The sequence below is a fragment of the Ammodytes marinus genome (genome assembly GCF_949987685.1).
Source record: "Ammodytes marinus genome assembly, chromosome: 3".
Classification (NCBI taxonomy): Eukaryota; Metazoa; Chordata; class Actinopteri; order Uranoscopiformes; family Ammodytidae; genus Ammodytes; species Ammodytes marinus.
Genome location: NC_137232.1, coordinates 1,299,618 through 1,322,778, shown reverse-complemented (window position 1 = coordinate 1,322,778; position 23,161 = coordinate 1,299,618). Strand labels below are relative to the sequence as shown.

General features: G+C 40.9%; 1 protein-coding gene across 2 annotated transcripts in view; it reads left to right on the top strand.

The window, feature by feature from the left end:
- LOC307248789 (vascular endothelial zinc finger 1-like) overlaps positions 1 to 21,267 on the top strand; it is a 52,271-nt gene extending 31,004 nt beyond the window's left edge. Inside the window, exons 3-7 of one of the 2 annotated variants that reach the window (XM_080025299.1) lie at positions 13,495 to 13,564; positions 14,530 to 14,698; positions 18,563 to 18,604; positions 19,229 to 19,294; positions 19,476 to 21,267. In XM_080025299.1, the coding sequence (XP_079881425.1) occupies positions 13,495 to 13,564; positions 14,530 to 14,698; positions 18,563 to 18,604; positions 19,229 to 19,294; positions 19,476 to 19,825 (697 nt within the window). In that variant the 3' untranslated portion in view covers positions 19,826 to 21,267. The remainder of the gene's footprint in view (positions 1 to 13,494; positions 13,565 to 14,529; positions 14,699 to 18,562; positions 18,605 to 19,228; positions 19,295 to 19,475) is intronic. The other variant, XM_080025300.1, reaches the window with a different exon arrangement.
- The last annotated feature ends 1,894 nt before the right edge of the window (positions 21,268 to 23,161 follow it).

Sequence of the window (23,161 nt, the reverse complement as noted above, 5' to 3'; positions counted from 1 at the left end):
TACAGTGCTATCAAACAGAGCGAACTGCATGGGCATGGCGAAAGACAACAGGACACCGGAGCGCGCAGGCGCCCCCCTGTCATTCAAATCCCGTTTGAGGGATAACTTCGGATTCCAGGTGAATTATGAAAACAGTGATAGACGTGTGGAACAATGTCGGCACACAGGTTATTGTTTCACCGCGATCGCTTATGTAGGAGGCAACACGTCGAACATGCATGCGCATTTGAAAAGGCACCATCAGGTGTTTGGCTACTCTCACCATTACTGTGAAGAAAAACGAGCTGGGCAAAACCCAGACATTATTTTCTTTTTTATACTGAATATAAACAATCTGTCATTTAATTAATGCTGCAGTAGCACTTTTATTTGATAATTTTTATATATAAGAGCACTTTAGAGTTTAAGAGAGCTGCAGCAATATTTTATTTTTTTAAAGTCAAAAAGACCCTTAAATATGACATACCCTTTGTTTACACCAGCTTACAGAGCCTGCTGAGCATTAACACTATATTTTTTTCATTGCAATTTTAGTTTATGCTGCACCTACACTAGTATTTAATAAGTATTTTATTTATTGGAGAATTGCAGCAGTATTTTTATATTTGTTATGCATTTTATTTATATCAATCAATCAAACTTTATTTATATAGCACTTTTCATAGAATCAAATGTAACACAAAGTGCTTAATACAACTCCCCCCCCACACCCCCCACCCAGAGATATGCATACATGCAAAAACATTCCCCCTCCCACCCATCCATACCCCAAAATAAGAAATTCATTAAAAACGTGAAGTGCGCTGAGGAAACGCCATCATCAGAGAGAAAACACTAGAGACTGTAAAACTAAAACAATTCAAAATAAATATATGTTACTGTCAGCTAGTTACTGACAGCTAAAGCTGTTCATTCTCCGTTAACTATGAACCGTACCGTACTGTACCGTACCGTGACTTTAGTGTACTTTAGTGTACCGTTACACCCCTAACAGGGCTGTACAGTGCGACAGTTTTGATCGCATTTGCTACTGAAATTGATCACGTGCGATGATGAATACGAATCCTTTCGCACTCGTGCGACAGGTTGATAATGAGGAGAGGCTGTCTTTAAAACACAGAGGTCAGATGCACAACACTGCTTAAGAGGGCTCTACATTAACACTGCGGGTAAATGTAGTCTTAGGCAAGTAAGTTATTGAGTCCACCCTTCAATTTGGCTGGTGAAAGATGTGTGCTCGGGATCTGTGTTCATGCAGCGATTCTAGGTATAAAAACTTCACGGCTTCAACGGCAATTACCGGAAGGAGACGGCACATTACCGCAGTTAAGTTAGCGCGTGTACAAACAGAACATTTCCTGTGCGCCTTCACATTAAAAGCCTGTTACTAGACAAACGTGACTTGACTTTTATTTTGAAGCCAGTAAGAACAGGAAGTTAGCGCTTTTTTCTAACTTGAAAGGCAACTCCTTCAGCTGCAGAGAGCAGTCAACAGTATCCTAGTCTATTTAAACAAAGTTTTAAATAAGCCACTGAAAAGCTACTCCCAACACATTCACAACAACCTATTTAATTTATCCTAAATTGTACCAATATGTATACTTATTTATTTAATAGGCTATGTTTAATGTTTTAAAGTTTGGTTTTAATTAACAGAAAGACATTATAATAATAATTCTGAATCAGCAAAAAATTGCAATTGGCAGGTTAGATTCTTTTTTCTAAATTGCAATCAGTGCACCCCTATTCATTTTTCTACAATTATTACTGCATCATATTAATTGTGAATCTCAAATGAGACCAGGATGACATGCTCAAAGGTAATTAGAGCAAAATGCAAGGGTTAAGGTTATGCAAGTTTTCAATAGCCTACTTTGTGTGCTACCAAATTTATTTTTGTGCTACTGAATTTTTTTGCTTGCTAGCACCGGTGCTACCACCTAAAAAAATAAGCGTACAGCCCTGCCTAATATATATATATATATATATATATATATATATATATATATATATATATATATATACACACACACATACAGGTGAAACTAGAAAAATTAGAATATCGTGCAAAAGTTCATTTATTTCAGTAATTCAACTTTATAGGTGAAAATAATATCTTATACAGACTCATTACATACAAAGAGAGATATGTGAAGCCTTTATTTTTTATAATTGTGATTATTATGGCTTACAGTTTATAAAAATCCCAAATTCAAAATCTCAGAAAATTAGAATATTACATAAAATCAATAAAAAAAGGATTTTAAATGCAGAAATGTCGGCCCTCTAGAAAGTATAATCATGCATATGTACTAAGTACTTGGTTTGGGCCCCTTTTGCATGAATTATTGCCTAAATGCGGCGTGGCATGGATGCTATCAGCCTGTGGCACTGCTGAGGTTTATTGTTTGTTTATTTATATTTTTGGTGGTGTTATGGAAGCCCAGGTTGCTTTGATGTGGCCTTCAGCTCCTCTGTGTTGTTGGGTCTGGTGTGTATCATCTTCCTCTTGACAATAGTCCATAGTTTCTCTATGGAGTTCAGGGGCCGTATTCACAAAACATTTTATCTTAGCGCTAAGAGTACTCCTAAGGAGCACTAAAAGTTCTTAGTAAGGAGTAATTTCTTAAAACCTATTCACAAAGCTGATAAGATCAACTTTTACTAAGGAATGGGAGGAACTCCTAAGCTGAGAATAGAGGGCGGTGTTGACCCTGTTGCTATGGATGATGTCATGTTCATACCTTCTATGCCCACAGTGATTGGCTGAGAGGGAATGAGAGCTAAGAGTGAGTTTATGATAGAAACACTGTGGAGATATCCATATCGTGTCGCTGTATTAAAGTGAAGAGTTTTTATATACAATTAATGACAAGTGACACTGATTTAACATGAAACCAAGATACTGCAGGGTTTCCCACACATTCGTTCACAATTAACCTACAATAGCGCCACATAGGTCTATTAATTTAAAATGTTACAATCATTTGAATCGGAAAAAATATCCTCATTGAACAGCTGCACGCCATGCACTCTCACTGTATTTCCCTCAACGGCGGACTATGCCGCAATAGTCAGACAGCGGCAAACCAGGAAATTCGCAATTTAGAAACAACAACTGGCGAAATCGTAAAGTGCATGCGGAAGGAAAAAGGCGAGACACGCAACTATACAGTAGCGGACCTGTGGAATGGAGGAGTTGGAAGCGCCACATATGGGCCTACTCTAGTAACAAATTAAACCCAAACGTGACACCAACAGTAACTTTCAGTGCATCGTAAACCCAAAGCAACTGCAGGAAAAGGAACTTAATACATAATTTTTTATATAAATATAATAAATATAAATGTGTCTATACTTTCTAAACATAGCTTTACTAAGATCATTAAACCCTTACAGCTATTAAGGTACCTTTTGTAAAGCTCACTAGCATTAAATCTCTCCAAAATGCCATCAAATGAGTGTCTGTGATTTACTCTTAGTGACTTAGGAGTCCTCTCGAGGACTCCTAGCTTTTCATAGATTTAGGAGCTAGTTTTAGCGCTAAAATGCTTTGTGAATTACACTTATCTTAAAAAGTTAGGAGTCCTAAAATTAGGAGTGAAACGCCCCTTATTTTTGAGAGTTACTCCTAAATCAGCACGTTAGGACCTACTCTTAGCCTTAAAATGTTTTGTGAATACGGCCCCAGGTCAGGAGAGTTGTCTGGCCATTCATGCAGAGTAATACCATGGTCAGTCAACCAGTTACCAGTGGTTTATGGTACCGTGGGCAGGTGCCAAGTCTAGCTGGAAATGGAAATTGTCATCTCCATAAAGCTTGTCAACAGACAGAAGCATAAAGTGCTCTAAAATCTTCTGGTAGATGGCTGTGGTGACTTTGGACTTGATACCACAGTGGACCAACAGCAGCAGATGACATGATACCTCAAATTATCACTGATCCAAATTAAATGTTGCGTTTAATTTGGAAATCAAGGTTCCACAGTCTAGAGCAGGGGTGGCCAACCCGCGGCTCGCGAGCCGCATGCGGCTCTTTGCCCAGCTTCGTGCGGCTCTTCAGTTCATATCAAATTATGTGATTATAATTTTATTTTTTATTTTTTTTTTATACTTTTTTTTTTGTGTGGGCCTATGTGTGTGCATGTTCGCAAACGTTTCATGCGGCTCTTACGTTCGTTTTACATGTTGTCTATTATTTAATTTTTTATTTTATTAATGTGTATGCCTGTTCGCAAATGTTTAATTGAGGACGCAACATAACGTTCGCAAACGTTTGGTGCGGACGCAACATAAAACTGCCCGCTCAGCTTGGAGGGAGGTTTTCCGTGAGTAAACTATTTGTGTCAAGTTCGCTCCGAAACCGAGTGGGAGAGTTTATATTTTTTGTTGAACGAACGCCAAGCCATTCTGCCTTATATGCCAGGTGTCATTTGCGCATTTCAAGGCTTCAAATCTTCAGCGCCACTTCAGCTCTCTCCATGCTAAAAGTAAGTCCCACAAAGCAACATGCATAGTAAGAGAAAAACGCTATTTTAAATTGTTATATTTTTGTTTGTGGACTTGGTTGAACTGAGAATGTGTGTGTGAGGCAGTGCACACAATGTTCATTGTTGAAAATGACTGCCCTGTCGTCTTTAGTCCAGTCCTGTCATTATCACAGGGGCGGCCTTAACGATCTGGGGGCCCGTTTCAAGTCCTAGTGTGGGGCCCCCTGTTTTTTTTTTTTTTTTTTTTAAATAAATAATGCTTGTGCATGCATGTGCAAGCTCCCTGTGAAAATAAAAACGCCCCCCCCCCCCCTAAAATCTTACTGGCCACCCCAGTGCCCCCCCCCCCCCCAGTTCAAATGTTATTTTTTATTTTCATTTTATTTTTTAATTACATTTTTTTCCTGATATGTATCCTAGTTCAGAGATGATTTGTATTTTTTTTTCTTTCTTAACTTTTTTTGATACGTAGTTGCCAAGTTCATCACACAAACACTCCAATCCACTGATATGAGATCAGTTTGCAATTTTCAATTACTAAATTAATGGTAGGACTGTGGCCACTAGAACTGGTCTCTGGTCAGCAAAGGTCTTGAAAACAGCATAAGTGTGCTTGTGACATGCGTGCCACCCATGCATGTGTATAGGCACGTGTCCCAGCAGATTTTTGAAATCTGAATACAAAAATTAAAATTTGTAGTTAGCGAGTGTAACATGTTCTTAGCAAGGGCAGACTTTCATAAATAAAGGTTTATTTTTTTAGCAAGATATTTGGTCAAAAGCTAGTGGTCATCCGTCCCTCTGTCCAGTTGTTAGGCATCTGGCTGCTAGCAAGTTATGTTGTCTTGCTAATTTTACTATTCATCTGAGCTGAAATAAATATTGACTTTTTCCTTTATTATCTTCGCGAGAATGCACCAGAATGCTTAGATTACATGTTAAAAACACAAATAAATCTTCTGGGGGGGATGCCCCCAGACCCCCCTTCAGGGGTTTAGTTTTCTGACAAACATTACAATGGATACTAACATGATTTGGGCATTTGGGATTATAAATCATCTTTGAATTGGTTTTACAGCATATCACATGACATGCTATTCATTCAGGGGTGCGATGGCCACCCCACTCTAACTCTGTGGCCCACCTTGGCCACGCCCAGTCAAAATTTCCTGGAATCGCCACTGTGTGTACCCGTGTGTACGATGTGGCTCTTTGCAGTAACACAGTAAAAAATGTGGCTCTTTGTCTCTGACTGGTTGGCCACCCCTGGTCTAGAGGAAGAGTGGAGGGGCACAAAATCCAAGGGGCTTGAAGACCACTGTCAAGTTTCAACAGTCAGTGATGATTTGAGGCACCATGTCATCTGATGGTGTTGGTCCACTGTGTTATCAAGTCCAAAGTCACCACAGCTGTCTACCAGGAGATTTTAGAGCACTTCATGCTTCTGTCTGTTGACAAGCTTTATGGAGATGCTGAATTACTTTTTCCAGCAAGACTTGACACCTGTCCACAGTACCAAAACCACAAGAAACTGGTTGACTGACCATGGTATTACTGTGTTGATTGGCCAGACAACTCTCCTGACCTGAACCCAATAGAGAAACTATGGACTATTGTCAAGAGGAAGATGATACACACCAGACCCAACAATACAGACGAGCTGAAGGCCACTATCAAAGCAACCTGGGCTTCCATAACACCTCAGCAGTGCCACAGACTGATAGCATCCATGCCACACCGCATTTAGGCAATAATTTGTGCAAAAGGGGCCCAAACCAAGTACTTAGTACATATGCATGATTATGCTTTATAGAGGGCCGACATTTCTGTATTTAAAATCCTTTTTTTATTGATTTTATGTAGTATTCTAATTTTCTGAGATTTTGAATTTGGGGTTTTCATAAGCTGTAAGCCATAATAATCACAATTATAACAAATAAAGGCTTGAAATATCTCACTTTGAATGTAATGAGTCTATATAATATATTAGTTTCACCATTTAGGTTGAATTACTGAAATAAATGAACTTTTGCACGATATTCTAATTTTTCGAGTTTCACCTGTATATATATATATATTTAAGTGTTCAAAAAAGTTAATTTTTTCAATACATATTTTGGGGATAATAAAAAAATAATAATAATCGGCCAATTTAATCGTTATCGTAATTTCTCTGAAAATAATCGGCATCGGCACTCAAAAATCCATATCGGTCGGGCCCTATCACGGTTATTTTGATCAATATTGAGATCATCATATTTTACCACGATTATTCATTCATTTTAGTGACATAAATAATAATTTTTATTAGACTTTCACGTAAACATAACACAGCTTTCATATCCATGTGATCGAATATGCAATATTCCTGCTAGTGCAGGGCTCCAGACTGCGACCATTTTTTGAGACATTGCTTTGAGAGAGAGACAGAAGGGACAATGATTCCGCGAGTGATCAGTGAAACGATCAACAGCGTGTATCACGCGACTTACTTTCATCTCGCTGTCCCGCTGTCGTCACGTCTTTAACATGTTGCCAACTGGCGTCTTTTACCGCTATATTTGCCGACTTTCCGCCATAGCAATAAGGCTGTTAAAGACCAGAGACACATCTTGCAACTTTTTTTTAACTGCTCTCACCAGAGCAGAGTAGCAACGGCTGCTGTCTACTCCTGACCGCTGACAGCACTCACTTACACGGGCAGTCTGATAGAAGTTCAAACAAATTCAAAGGAAAAACAACAATACATAAACAATATTCAATGCAAATACATCAAATACACAACAACAGGTGAAGAGAAAAACAATTGAAACATTTACACAGTGAAGAGTGGCAGCAATTCAAATTAAATGGGTGAAAGTACAATATAGCCTAATTAAAACAGTTACAAGTAGAGTTTGGCAGATTTAAGATAGTTTGTTTAAATTGGTTAAAGGATATGAAGGTATTAAGTTTAATTTGTTGCTGTAAATTGTTCCAGGAGTCAGGGGCACTGAAGCTAAAAGCTGTCTTTCCCAGCTCAGACCGGGCTTGTGGGACATAAAGCATAAGCATGTCAGTTTAGCGGGTCTGATAAAGCCCATCTGAAATTTGCAGCATTTCTGTTAAATAACGAGGAAGCTTCCCGGTCAAGGCTTTGTAAATAACAATGTGCGGATGTAGCATCCGGGCTGACCTCAGTTATTCACACGGCATCCAATTTTTTTTAATTTTATTAAGCTTTATTTATACAGGTAAAATCTCATTGAGACCCAGGGTCTCATTTACAAGAGAGACCTGTTCAGGTAGGCATCAGCAGCAACACAAAGTTACAGACTAACTAAACATACAGGAGACACAACACAGAACACAAATGGTAAAATAACGCAGTACAAAGGGCAAAGAACAAGTTAAGTACAAGTTAAGTTATGTACAAGTGCAGACCCCCACGGACTGTCTCAACAGCCTTCCTACTAGCAGTCTAAAATCCCCTAAAGAAATAAAACTGGACAGCTTCAGCCTCTGCTGGAGCTTGTTCCAGGTTGCAGGCGCAGCGTAGGAAAATGCCTTCTTGCCCAGTTCAGTACGGACTGACGGGATGGCAAATGAGATGAAGTCCAGGGACCGGAGGCTGTGATCGGACTGTTTCCGTGCCAGATACATTGACAAATAAGAGGGGAGCAGTCCGATAATGGATTTATAGATAAAAATATACCAGTGAGTGGTTCTGCGCATGGAAAGTGAAGACCAGTTTGTGAGAGAGTACAATGTACAGTGATGTGTGAGGGGTTTACAATCAGTTATGAATCTCAAGGCCCCGTGATATGCGGCATCCAGCAGTTGCAGGGAGTGAGCAGAGGCATTCATATATACAACATCCCCATAATCCAGGAGTGGCAAGAAAGTGCCCGCAACAATACGTTTTCTGGCTTTAAAAGAGTAACAGGCTCTATTTCTGAAGAAAAACCCCAGCTTTAACCTCAATTTCTTCAGTAACTGGTCAACATGACATTTAAAAGAAAGGCTATCATCCACTGTGATGCCTAGATATTTGTAAGTGGCCACAGACTCAAGTGGAATACCCTGAGCAGACATAATACAGGGTAGAACAGCAGGTACCTTCCTTTTATTAGAAAATAACATCATCTTGGTTTTACCTGCATTTAGAACTAGCCTTAGTTGAAATAATTGCGCCTGAATGGTGTCAAAAGCAGACTGCAAGTCAGTGAACACCTGGCCAACAGAAGATGCACAACAATAGACAACGGTATTGTCAGCATAAAGATGTACGGATGCATTAATATTTTGGCCCACCTCATTTATATAGATGGTAAAGAGAGTTGGTCCTAAGACAGAACCTTGCGGCACACCATTTGTAGTGTTTAGGAACTCGGAGCAAAGACCATCGGACTGCACACACTATTTACGGTTGGAAAGGTAGTTAGAAAACCAGCCAACTGCATGGTCTGACAATCCAATGGTGGACAGTCGCTGACTCAAAATCCTGTGATCGACTGTGTCAAATGCCTTTGAAAGATCGATAAAAAGAGCAGCACAATCAGGGTGGGAAATTAAATTTTTTGCCCACCTGCCACAGTGGCGGGTGGATGCCAAATTTTACCAGTCACTTTTATTTTTTACCTGCCACCTTTTTCAAGCACTGCATAACATTTTGAATTGCACTACTCGTAGACTGTAGAAGAGGTGGGAAAAGCTGCTAATAGTGATGCTAACGGAACACGAGCGGAGAGGTGTATCTCCTGCTCTGACCGCAGCTGGGAGGGGCTGCTGCGCGAGGACCGGGCCGCCTGTCAGTGCTCTGTGACGGGGGACGGGCCGGGAGGCTCCCGCTGCTCGTTGAGAAGCGTTAAAAGTGATATTTGCTTCGGCGAAAAAGTCACCAATTACACCAGAAAAAAAGCTAGATTTGTCGCTTGTCGCTGTTTTGAAAAAAAAGTCGCCAGGGGGGCTGAAAAGTAGCTAAATATAGCGACAAAATCGCTAATTTGGCAACACTGCATGGATGTATTAAGAAGGTTAGCTTCGATGCTCGCGGCAAATGATTTCCCATGATGCTCTGGGAGAGTCTTGGACCAATCAAAGGTTTGGTTGGTTACGTCATATACCTGTACACCAATGGGCGGCTGCCACGTTTGTGTGACGAAAATTAATGTTCCGAGGCAAAGCCCAAAGCCCGGGAGAGCTTCTATGTTTCTGTACACAGCGCTTGAAACCGTGAACACGTTGTAGTATATTTTGAAAAAATCCACCCGCCACTGTGGCGGGTAGACATGGCAAAGTCACCCGCCAATTTGAAAAAATACCCGCCATTGGCGGGTGGCGGGTGCTAATTTCCCACCCTGAGCACAATGTTTCTTGGCATCCATGGCTATCAACATATCATTTATCACCTTAATGGCAGCAGTTGCAGTACTATGTTGCTTCCTAAAGCCGGATTGAAAAGGAGATAAAATATTGTTCTGGCTCAGGTAATCCTTGACCTGGTCATTCACTAGCCTTTCAAGCACTTTTGCTAAAATAGAGAGCTTAGAGATGGGTCTGTAATTATCCAATAAAGTGCGGTCACCCCCTTTCAGGAGAGGGAGCACATAGGAGGATTTCCACACTTCAGGAATAATGTTCTGGATAGAAAGATTAAAAATGTGAGATACCGGTTGGAGCTATAATGTGCGCAGACAAACGTAAGAAGTAAGGGGGAAGGTTATCTGGACCTGCAGATTTTTGGGGGTCTAGGTCTTTTAAGGCCGTAAGAACCTCTTTAACAGAGAAGGGGGTGAAAGAGAAACCCTGGCTACCTGTGGCAGGGCTGGCAAAGGACTGAGTAGGTGAGTTAACATCACGAGAGGACTCAAACAAGGAGCTGGAGGCTATAAAATGTTTGTTAAAACAGTTTAGCATCTCAGATTTGTCAGATATAGGGATGGAGTCAACAACAATAGTGGGAGGCAGCTCTGAAGAGCAAATATTGGCTGAAAGAGATTTTATGGTATGCCAAAATTTCCTGGGGTCGTTTAAGTTGTCTGTGGTCTGTGATAAATAGTACTCTCGTTTAGCTGCCCTAATAGCGCCGGTGCAGCTGTTACGTGCCTGCCGAAAAAGTAGCCAGTCCGCCTCTAGCCCCGACTTCCTTGCATTGGCCCAGAGCTGATTTCTCTTGTGTAAGAGACCCGTAAGTTCAGCAATGAACCAGGGGCTCTCTCGTCCCTTCACCCTGAACCGACGAAGAGGAGCATGTTTGTCCATAAAATAACTAAAACTGCCATAAAAGTATTCCCATGCAATATTTAAATCATCAATTAGTAAAATGCAATCCCAGTTAAAATGATAAAGATCATGAAGAAAAGCTTGTTCAACAAAGTTCTTCAGACTTCTTTTAAGAACAATACTTGATAATAATTGAATTATACATTTTAGCGATCTCTTATCTCTTAAATGCAAACACTGCTTACTTGTCTCATCCTGACCACATAAAATGAACAACAATTCATATAAGCCTAGATATCATGACATCACACACTACACCAAGCGCTTGGTCCTGCTGCAGCATCGTGAAGGGGCCTCTTTTTGCCATGCACTTGGCCCAGGGACTCAGAAAACTCAGTCTAGCTCAGAGTCAAGCTGAATGTTAGCTTCCACAGAAAAATTTTACTTATTTAAAACGGTCACATTGTGCCAAAAAGTGATCGTGTGCCATAAAATTATTAAAGTCCACCATGTTAAAGCTATTGCCCAGTTATACTGTAAGTAAGGAGGGGGATCATTAATTTCTATTCATATTGATACCATTATAAAGACTCCACAATCCAAATCTTTATCGATACCTTTCTATTATTTTGTTTAAAGAGAACTGGTATTATTGCTTTAATTGCTTAAAGATGAGCAGAGCTCAGGATAGGACTTTAAGCAGGTCATAATTCCATATTTAGGCCTACTATTTAGTTTATATTGCTGGGAAAACAAGTTTTTTACCCAAACTGTAGGCTATTATTCAAGCTTCCCGCGAAAAACTCAAATTTCTTATTTTCTTGATGTTACATTTGAACACATCATGATGTCATTTTATTGACCTTTGCCTAATAATCATTTTACTGAGCCGACCTGAACACATCACATTTGAACCGTTTGCGATTTTTTTTAGCTAACTAGGTCTTATCCTGCAGATTTTAATATGGATTTAAAAACTATCCGATTTTTTAACTGCGGGACTTGTCACTTGCTACAGTCTCTCGTTTGTTGATCACCGCTGCATTGAATGAATGATGAGACGGTGCGGAGCCCGTCTGCAGCGGCAGCGGCTCAGCAGACAAGAGTTTTTTTTTTTTTTTGGAGACGGAGCGGGTGGAAGGAGTTTCTTCAAGACAGTCGAAGAGGTAGAACACTTTTACAGTCCATGATGCGGTCCAGTGATGGAATAATACGCTGAAGTAGGCCTTAGATGAAGATGACCCGACTCGATATTTAAAATCATATAATGTGACCTAGCCTACTGGACTCCATAGCGGTATCGATAAGCTCAAACGTTATTAATTTCTGGGTTTTGAATATAGCGGAACCAGGTCCGTAGGATAGAGCCAGCTTTCGGAACGTAGACAGCGAAACTGCGTGCACACAGGCTGTGTGTAGTGTGTAGTGTGTGTGTTTGTGTGTGTGTAGTGTGTGTGTTTGTGTGTGTGTGTGTGTGTGTGAGAGAGAGATAGAGATAGAGAGATCGAGTGCGAAAGAGCGACCGTGATGCTGCTGCTCAATTGCGAATATAGCCGATCTATTTTGTGAGTTAGCTGGAATTTTTTTTTTTGCAGACTGTAAAACACATGAATACATAGCCTAGACTACAGACAAACCCTCTAAAATCCACTTTCCCGTCTGGGCAACCAAGAAGCAATCTCAACTTGCCCAAACATTATTTTCAGTTGCCCCGGGCAAGCGGGCAACCGTTAGTGTCAACCACTGTAAATCCATACAAATATCCAATATTGATAGTCTTTTGTGTCCATAATATATCCATTATTGACCGCGTATTCCCATGAAGCAAGCAAGTCACTGTTGATGATGGGCGATAGCAGCGCTGCATTAGGAACGTAAACAAACAGCTAAGGTAAGCTAACGTTAGCATTACGCCAAGCATTAGGCTACTTTTCCTTCCAAAATTGCGCTAATGTTGTGGTATAGAGTTAAGAGGAACACATACTCTATTCTTCCTCCATATCTCTCTCCCTACTGCGCTTGGTGCCGCTTTTAGTTTGCCTCGCTCTGGTAACATCACGTAGCCTAGAGCTGATATCACCGGTTGCGTTCTGAAAGGACAGCGACCATGACAGCGGCCAACTAGGGCAAAGTTCAAATTATTTGATCATATATTAAATTAACGTCTAATGTGTATTTTACAATTGTTGTTTAACTTGTGTATATAATTATTATGTTCTGACTAAATATGTTGCAGTTTGAGGTACTTTTGCAAAAAATAAAATTGAAAAAAAAAGTTAAAAAATAAAACGAATATCCCGAATACTGAATTGAGCTCCGAATACTAATTTAACAAACGAATACTCGGATATTCGAATAATTCGGGCCAGCCCTGCTAATCACGTTTCGTGGTGGGTCAGTAATGAAACTGAAAATAGATATAATATTGCCTATATCAATGAAAACAGACGGTCAAAATTAGCTAAAATCCTAAATTCAATAAACAGTAACATTGCACACTTATTTTAAGGTAAGCTTAAATTGATTATTCATTAATTTTTCCACATGTTGACATGTTTTGAGGCGGAGGATCCCTTCAACGCTCTCTGTCCGTCTCATCTGACAGCACTCTGCTGTCAATTGATCCGGACGAGCTGCGGTGTGGAACACAGTGCGGAGGTTCTAGTGTTAACCATGGTCGAACATACTACCATCGCTGATATTGATTTATTTACATCTTTAATCTGTTGTGTGAAAGAAATTATGCATTTATAGTAAAGCTGAGTGATTTATAATTTTTTTCTCTTCAACTCCCCCTGCAGACCTGATCACCTAAGCTGTCACGTCAAGCATGTCCATTCCTCAGAGAGACCATTTAAGTGCCAAGTAACGGTAAGAGACATGACTGTCTTCTTTCTGCATATTGCTTTCATATTTTCTTCAAGTTTAGACTTATTATTGATGCATAATGAACAACATCATTGAGCACTCTTAAGGTGCGAACACACTGCACACCGCCGCGCGGCGAGTTTACATAGAAAGTCAATGTATTTTGCGCCCCGCTGCGCGAATGGGCGGCCAGCGGCGAGCGGTTCACGCAGAAGTTGAAAATATTGAACTTTTTGTCGCCGGCCGCGCCGCGATAGCCAATCAGCGTTGAGCTCCTCCCGACGTCACTCGCTTCGGGACGACTGACAGAGGAAATTAAGATGGATGACAACATAATAGTCACAGTTTCCTCCCATAAGTTCTGTGAATAGCATATGTGTCTGTTGCCTGCTGTGTACAGCTATCAGTTTTGCTTTATGAACCAAGTTAGCACCGGTTAGCTTGGGTAAAGCACCATCAGCACAGCAGACTGGTGCTCTCAGCACCGGTTAGCACCAGCGCCAGCATATCCCCAGAGTAGGAGAAGGCTACTCTGGTCGGGCGGCGGACACAATATGACCCAATATGATCAAGCAGCGCGGAACCTGCGATTCGAGCGGCCAACCGCCGCGGAGTGCAGTGTGTTCGTACCTTTAAGGCCGGATGGAATTATATAACATTAGCTGCAGACAATCAGTTGGTTTGTAGCAGTTTTACAGTTCTTATCGGTTAAATGAACAAGTTTTTAATGCATTAATGTGTGGGTCACTCGTGAACAGATTTCAAGCTCAGGCTTCGCTTACCTATCAACACATTTAAGCGCAGCTACTCTAGTCTTTTGGCTGTTGTACATATCAAAGCATTTTATAGTCTTTAAAATGTTCCAAGCAAGGGGCTTACATTTGCGCTTTTGCTCATGTACTATTTCCAATGAGATGGTTCGATTCCCCAGGTGTTAAAAGGAGGAAAATAATGTATTTCTGTTCCAGGCCTGTACCTCTGCCTTCGCAACCAAAGACAGACTGCGCTCCCACATGATCAGGCATGAAGGCAAAGTGACCTGCAACATCTGTGGCAAAATGCTTAGTGCTGCCTACATCACAAGTCACCTCAAGACGCACGGCCAAGCCAGCTTCAGCAACCAATGTAACAATAAAGGTAGGCCACATGTCTCCTTTACTAATCTGAAATCTCAATACTCCTTTGCTCACCTTTTCAGTTTAATACCTTAACATTAAACAAGATTGAACTGTGAGGGTTTCCCTTAGAATTTGTTTATTCCCCCACTTCGGCAATAGCCAAAGGCATTATGTTTTCAGGTTGTCCGTCCGGGTGAAGAAGAGTACACTTCCGTCATCTTATGTGCAATAAGTTGTTGGAGAAGTAAACGTGTGCCTACTTTTATGAATTTTTAGAATATTTTTCAATAAAGGAGACCCTTTTGCCTGCTCTCCTGATCAGTGTGATGTGCATATGGGTAAAGGGTGAGAAGGGCTGAATAAAGAAATGCCTTCCATGTCTTGTTGCAGTTGTGCTCACACTTGAGTTGTTGCGTGCTCGGGGACGCCAGAACAGTTTCCCAGACAGTCCTGGTGTGCTGCAGAATCTTGTTTTCTAATGTTCCAAATGTTCTTCTATACCGCCAGCAATAGCGCCGTCTATGTCATTTATTTTTGGGGTCTCAGAAGCACACTGATAAAGCCTTTTTTTGAGGAAGTTATTAGAAATGATGGTAAATAAACAAAGTATCACAGAGCCTCCTAGAGCAGGATTGTAAACCTTTTCAATATCTCATGTCAATCTACCATAGGCACAATGTGTCTCTCCTGCTCCACGTTTCTTGTTGAAATGGACAATTTGCTTAAAGGAGCTGTAAGCGGAATGGTTGTTTTAGCTAACTTCCTGTCAGTTACTGCAATTAGCAGTCCCCTCGCTCGTCCCTACGTCACCACATTAATGCACTGCGGTCTTCGAGCAGCAAGTTATCTAGCATCATCTCAGATCCATAAGTGTGATAAAACCATGGACATATAGGATAAAACATGATAAAAACCATCAAAACAGACATTGGGAAGGATTTTGAGATATGAAATGCGCACATCGTGTAAGTCAGTGGTTTTCAAACTGTGGGGGGGGGGCGCGGGGTTATGGCAGGGGGGGCGCGGATGAATATGTGAAAAAAAAAAATCAAAAAAATATATATATATTTTTTTTTTTTGAGTTTGTGTGTTTATATTAAGATCACGGCATAGCTGGACAAGAGTTCTTCTGCTTCGTTCCTCTTACTGCATTTAAATGCATTCATTATATTACAGAGAAATAGATCTTGTTAAAGAAAAAGACCGCCAAGCCCAACCCAGAGGACCCTGCACAATTTCTTTTTATTTTAAATTAATATTTTTATGGAAAATTCATGTCTTTCTTCAATAGCTTCTAATTCATCAGACCCAGTGTCTCCAAATTATTTGTTCACACAAAATTCCTCATATTTAGCCTCTTAATTTTCCTCTCAAAATGCACCAGATTCATGCATTTCACTTTAAAAATGTGAAAAAATATCTCCCGGGGGGGGGGGCATACCCCCGGACCCCGCTAGGAGGGTCTGGTTCTCCACTGGCTACTATTTTCCTCCAGCAGGACATTGGAGGCACTAGCAAAAAAACACTGGATGTGTGAATGACATTTAACTCTTTCTCACTCCGCTGCACACTCAGTCACTACTATCCATGCTTAAAGGAAGCAGGATTAAAACACTGGATTTAGATGTTAAAATGTATTAAACATTTTTTTAGAATGTTTCAAAAATATGTTTAAATTTGTAAAATAATTAAAAGATCTTTCAAAACAGGGATTTAGAAAAAAAATTGGGGGGGGGGGCTCCGCTGACATTTGTTCTCTGAGGGGGGGCTCACTCTCTCACACTTTGAAAACCCCTGGTGTAAGTGATTACTGTATGAATAAAGAGCGATTTAACACTTTTATTAATATAAATAAACCACTTACTTCACCTTTAAATAGACTCTACAATAATGAACAATAGATGACTTCTGCTCTATTATACCATCGCCGATATTATGCATTTTAATGGAAATACTGCAGAATAAAAGACCCAGACAGGAAACGTTCTTTTTATGTTGAAGCTGATCTCTGCCACTCTGCAACTGGATCCCACGTGCACAGGACTTGACCATGCTAACTGACTTAGGGGTGTAAATCGCTGCTTTCATCACGATACGATATTACATCGATTCATTAGACAACGATATGATATTTGCCGATATCTAAAATCTGCTGCGATACGATTTCGATTCAGGGACCTGTGATCGATATGAGACGATATTATATGCCCATTTAACACAAGATGGCCTATCTCGTTATCTAACAACAATACATGTTGATAATAGAATAGCCTTCTTAATCGTTTGTATAATTTTCATCCATTGTTATGCATTCTGAACACTAAAGATCTTAAAATTAACAGACTTAAGCTGCTACCTCGGCCATTTCCCTCTTTTTGATGACATCGTATTTAATGTCAAGGGGACTTCCTTATAAAATACCTCTATATATGTAAAATACAGCAAAAAAAATATTAGCTTTAATGATTTGATTGAAAGATTAATATCCTTCATAAGATTAATATCTTTCATAAGATTAATATATTTCAATCTCTTACTATTATTCATATCTTAAGGTGTAGCGGCAGTAAACAATGCTTGGAGTGACATTTGAGTAGTTTTGGGCCGTGTGGGGTTTCAGGGCACAGGACTGAATTGGTGGATTCCTCGCTAGCTTAGCTCATTAGCCTAATAGAGCTATCTGAGGCTGAGGCTGCGGTAGCTCGTAAATTCACCCCGTGGAGAGGGTGACCGCCCCGGGGAGCGCAGGAGCTTCTCGCCGCTGAAAGAGCAGCCGAGCTCAATAGTATCCAGCTGCAGCCCCGGAGAACAATACTAAGTCGGGGCGGGAGTACTGTGTCGGGGCGGAACATTAGATTAGCCACGGCACTAGCTCCACTCGGCTAACGGAACACCTCGGCGGCCATCTTGAGAAGGTCACGTCAAACAATAAAAAAGACCGCAGACCGATAGGCTACTAGCCCCGACACAGTACTCCCGCCCCGACACAGTACTCCCGCCCCGACTCAGTACTCCCGCCCCGACTCAATATTGTTCTCCGGGGCTGCAGCTAGACTCTACTCGCCGAGCTGCGCATTCTTGGAACTTTAAGCCTGAATTATACTTGTGCGGTACCGCGTGCGCAGAGCCTCCGCGGAGCCGCAGAGAGCCTGTGCGGTGGCCTCAGAGCCGCGTCGCGTACCAACTGAACATTTTTACTATGCGCCAGATGCCGCAGACGCCGCAGAGGTTTGATTGGGCATCAAAGCAACAAGGAGGGATTTTAACAGCACACAAGCTCTTCCTCATTATCATCAAACTCAATCTTCCAGTTTTCATTTGTTTAGCAACGGATTTCGCCGATTTACATCAAAAGTACAGTGTGCAATCTGCGACACGGGCGAAACTACTACCAACGGTTCATGAGAACGTTCGGTGTCCGTGCTACCCAGCAGAGAACGCAGAGGCGCAAAGCCGCACAACTATAAATCAGACTTTACACTGCAAGCCAGACAGCTCTGTGCTGGACAGCCCGCGGGGATAATAACAGCCGAACTGCACCGCTAGCTCCCCATGGTGCAAACACCGACAGGTCTGTTACCGATGGATTTTAGTGTCCGAAATGAACTTTGATAATTATACACAAACGAGAAAAGCCTGGTACGGTCTGGCGGAAATAGTGTCACAAACACCCGGGCAAGGACATTGTCAAAATAAAAGCATATACTACATCAATTTGCATCGATGTTACATCGATGCAGTTGGATCGTTCGCAAATCAATCGATGGATCGATCTACATCGATGGATCGTTACACCCCTACTAAATGTTAAAGCTGACTCCCAAATGATAGCTCTACTGCCCTGTGTTCTTGTAACCAAATATGTGTCTGTATTTTTGAATAGGCATAAGTGACTGGCAGTGGAACCACTCAGGGCCACGAAAAGGTAATACAGTAGCAAGTAGCAAAAATTCCAAACACTCAGTTATAACCTGCAAAACATACGTGGCCAGTTTTTCTTCATATACCATGTCACCCAAGTACAGAAGCAAGCATCTTCTCTGAGGATTTTTATAATCATGGTTCTTCTGTTTTAAAGATAGAGTTGTGCTCATGTAAGGTTAGATTTCATGAAGCAGGATCAGTAGAACATTTAAATGAACCACACACTGGACCATAACACTTAAGCTAGATGCACACTAGCTGGCCTATCATCAGAGGTCATCTTGTATCACATAACTGCTATTTCTGCCTCGACTATAAACAAGAATGATAAATTGGCCTGTTCAGCCACCTACTCTATAAAACTACCAAATATAATACCAAAACTGTTTGATATTGGCTCAGAAATTACAGAGCAAACAGCCAGACCTCTGTGAGACAAGTTAATGTGACCCTGTGATGGTCAAATTGGCAGTCCTGCAGTGTAGAGTGTATCCAGCCTTAGAAATATACAGAGCTCAAGATGTCCTCCATAATGTTTTACTGTTTAAAATGAAAGTTTTCAAATTCAGAAATGGCCAGTTAGCTGGTTAGTCTATTGATCCTGCTTTTTGAATTTACCCCTCAGGTGAGTTGACGGTAGGAGAGATTTTAAATAACTCCTTCCAAGTCCTAATTGACAACTCTCACAAAGGTAGGTTTCTTCAAAAATATTACCATAGTTGACATAATGTATGAATAACATATTGACATCTTTTCAGTGACACCAGCCAAGGAGCATAGAAGGCTGTTGTCTTTCCCTGTTTTGGAGGGGGGAGTATGTTTTTACAAGCTTGACCAGCCCTAAATTTACTCTTCTCTTTTTGTTACCACAGATGCCAATAACGTGCACAATAACTCGGGCAGTACTACGCCAGTCACCAACTCTGCAGCTATCAGCTCAGCCTTGAACCGTGGGGGCATTGCCAGCCATCCAGTCACCATCGCTGCTCAGATGAATATCGCCACCAACACAGTCAACATCACGTCACAGCTCAACCTGCAGCACCCTGTCACCATCACCGGCCCCGTCAACTTGGCCTCCGTCAACATCCCTACCACAACACACATGAATATGGCCCACCCAGTGGCTATGAATATAACCAGCCCACTCAACATTTCCATGAGATCCATGGAGAGCATGCCTTTTCTATCCCAAGTTCTGCCTTCCTCTCCTCCTTGGTAGAGATTGTTTGGTCCCATGTAAGTGCCAATACTGTTTTAACTGCCTTACAGTGAGCCTGTCAAATCCTAGTCAAATGGAACTTCTGAATGGTTTGATAGTGTATTGAACTTGAAAAGGTGATAAATAATGTTAATACCCCTAATCATGATAGAAGTTAAATTGTTTGCCTTACTTAGAGAGAGAGAGGTACCGCGGTGTCAACTGTTGAAATGGCAACCGGTTAAACGAATATTAAAATATTATTAGTTTAGCGCATTAGTGCATCATCAAATCATTCTTGTAGCTAACACTTTCATCAGTGGATGAGGGTTGCTCAGTTGTGAAAGAAGTCTTGTAATCTAAATATGGCAACCTGATCATATGATAACAGGTGGTCATATGTGTAACCACTGTCTGCTTAAGTTCTGTGTAAATAATGACCCTTTTATGCCAAAGATTTAAGTATAGTATTTTCCACTGAATGCTATATTTTACAAGATAATGCAAAACCTTTGAACTTCATAAAGACCCTAGTGTGACACAAAATTCCTACTTACCCATTACCCATAGTAATGAAAAGAGCGCCTCCTTCCACCTCATGCATTCCTCTTCTTACAAACTAGCCTTTATTGTCAAATGATCCTCATTGAACTATTTTAAACTGAAAGCAAACATACCCAGTACGATTGAAGTTATGCCTCTATCTCAGTACCCAAGGTATTATTGCAAGAATTTAATATTAATATAATGAACTGGAAGTGCATCACATCAACAGGTGTCATTACACTTTCAAACTAAGACGGTTTTCTTCCACTATGACATGGTTTCAAATGATTGGGCAGTTATTACAATATCAGCTGCCACATGTTCACCTATATTGTTTGTATTTATACCTTGCTTACCCGTTGATTAAAACTTAAGTAGTTTGTTTTACCATAACAGATAGTTAAGAGTGAGCCAGCTCATTGCAGCAGTGTTGACATTAAACGAGTTATACTGTATGCTGTGGAGAGGTGAACCAGGCATCTGACTTCAAACATGGGTTAGCCTCAGGCATTGTTGAACAACTTTTTCATTGGAAGTGTCTTGCTGGACTTTCTTAAATGCTTCCTCTTACGTTACATTTTGTTTCATGTTATTTTAGTGGACTTATCAGTATTTGATAGTTTGTCTTTTTAAAGTTTCAAGTACAAGCAGAGCTTCTATTTTGGGGGAAGGTGATTGTGGATTTGGTTAAGGCAGTTTAGATCAATGGATCAACAACACATCCATGTCTCTTTTTTAAAATAGCTGGAAACCAGCTCACTGCTGGATATAAAACTTTATCCAAGATATCTGTTTAGGACTTTTGTATGTATTTATGTCAGTACAGATGAAGGTACAGCAAAGAGGTAATTTGTAGTAGAAAAAACAAGTCCCCTTGGTTTTGCCCTCAAAATGGCAGTATTATCAAAGGTCAAATGATTTAAAGAGCACCTATTATGCTTTTTCAACTTTTATGACCTATAAACATTGTTATAATGATTTATAGTCATGTTTAACCATACTAAAGTATCAAATAATGACTTGCATGCATTTAGACGTATTCCCTGCTGACGGTCTGGGGTGGCTGTGCAGAGCGCTAAACACTAGGAACGCCGGTCGTGATTCACGTGTTCAAATTTCCGGGATTTATCTACGTAGATCAATCCGGATTTTCCATGTATGGTAATGCTGCAACGTGCTCAGGCACGCTCCTGCCATGCCCCCACCTGCCTAGTCGAATCTGCCCGCGTGCCGCTGAAATTCTTCCGGTAGGTAACCAATCACAACGAGTGGGGTTGGCAGGAGGGGGGCAAGGGGGCGGAGAAGGACGAAGCCCGGTGTTGACTGTGAATGCTGAAAGCGCCCAGATGAGAGGAAGAGCTTCCCGAAAATCTACATGGTTTTGTGTGCTGTGATTCGTGTCAGGTTGCTATATAGGAGTCATTAAAGATCTCCTATTATACTACTTTTCTGGTCTTAATTTCTCATTAATGACTCCTATAGAGCAACCTGACACGAATCACAGCACAAAAAACCATGTAGATTTTAGGGAAGCTCTTCCTCTCATCTGGGCGATTTCAGCATTCTCTGAATGTCAAAGTCAACACTGGGCTTTGTGCTTCTCCGCCCCCCTCCTGCCAACCCCACTCCGTTGTGATTGGTTCCGGAACACTTTCAGCGGCACAAGGGCAGATTTGAGCAGGCAGGTGGGGGCATGGCCGGAGTGTGCCTGAGCACGTTGCAGCATTACCATACACGGAATAATCCTTATTTTCTACGTAATAAATCCCGGAAATTTGAACAAGTGAATCGCAACCGGCTGCCCTAGTGTTTAGCGCTCTGCCCAGCCACCCCAGACGGTCAGCAGGGAATACGTCTAAATGCAAGTCATTATTTGACACAATGTAAACATGGACATTATGCTTTTTCAACATAAAAGTTGAAAAAGCATAATAGGGCCTCTTTAATGAGAAATTAAGACCAGAAAAGTAGTATAATAGGAGATCTTTAAAATCTTGATTATTGTGGATGTTATTGGAGCCCTTGGAATCCCAAAGTTATCATTTGTGTTGTGTTCAGTTGGGTTAATAGTTTACTGTAGCAGGTATAGGATCCCATCACGGTCAGTCAAACTCAGGAATGTTACTGAGAATAATCTTTTACACACTGACCATTTTATCTGTAAATACAAAACACTATTGAATTGCCTTTTACCTGTGGGAGAGAGGAGCTCTCACTACTTAACACAGGCTAGGAAGAAGTATTACACCACTGGGGTGGCTGTCCAGCCCGGAGAGGATGTAAGAAATGAGCAGAGACCAATAAAAGGATAAGGCTGATGTCAATTTTCTATTAACAAATCCCATTAAAGGCCTACAACGATCAATTTATCCTTCTAAATACCGTTTACCATTGAAAAGAACATGATGGATGGATGGATGGATGGATGCTTTATTCATTCCTTAAGAGCAATTGTTTTTAAATTAAGTTGTGTATTGAGATTGTCAAACTAGCAACGCAGTGAAAACAAAGACCCACTTGCCAGTGCATGATCAAGCCGTATAATTCTTTTAGAGTAAATACCTCTCATTGAAGGAACATCTCAGCCTATGAAGTGATTTGAGTTTTTATTAGTGAACGGCATGGATCTGTCTAGTTACAGCCTGTCATTGCTAAAACTGCTGCACTGTTAGCAATGCCAGGCTGTCACTTCAGTTCCTTTCAGCAATATGACTGGAGGGAGTAGCATTATCCATGTTACTTAGCAACATAATACTACACCTAGTGACAAAAAAGGAATGTCAATTTGAGACCGAGTCCCTACAAGTAACA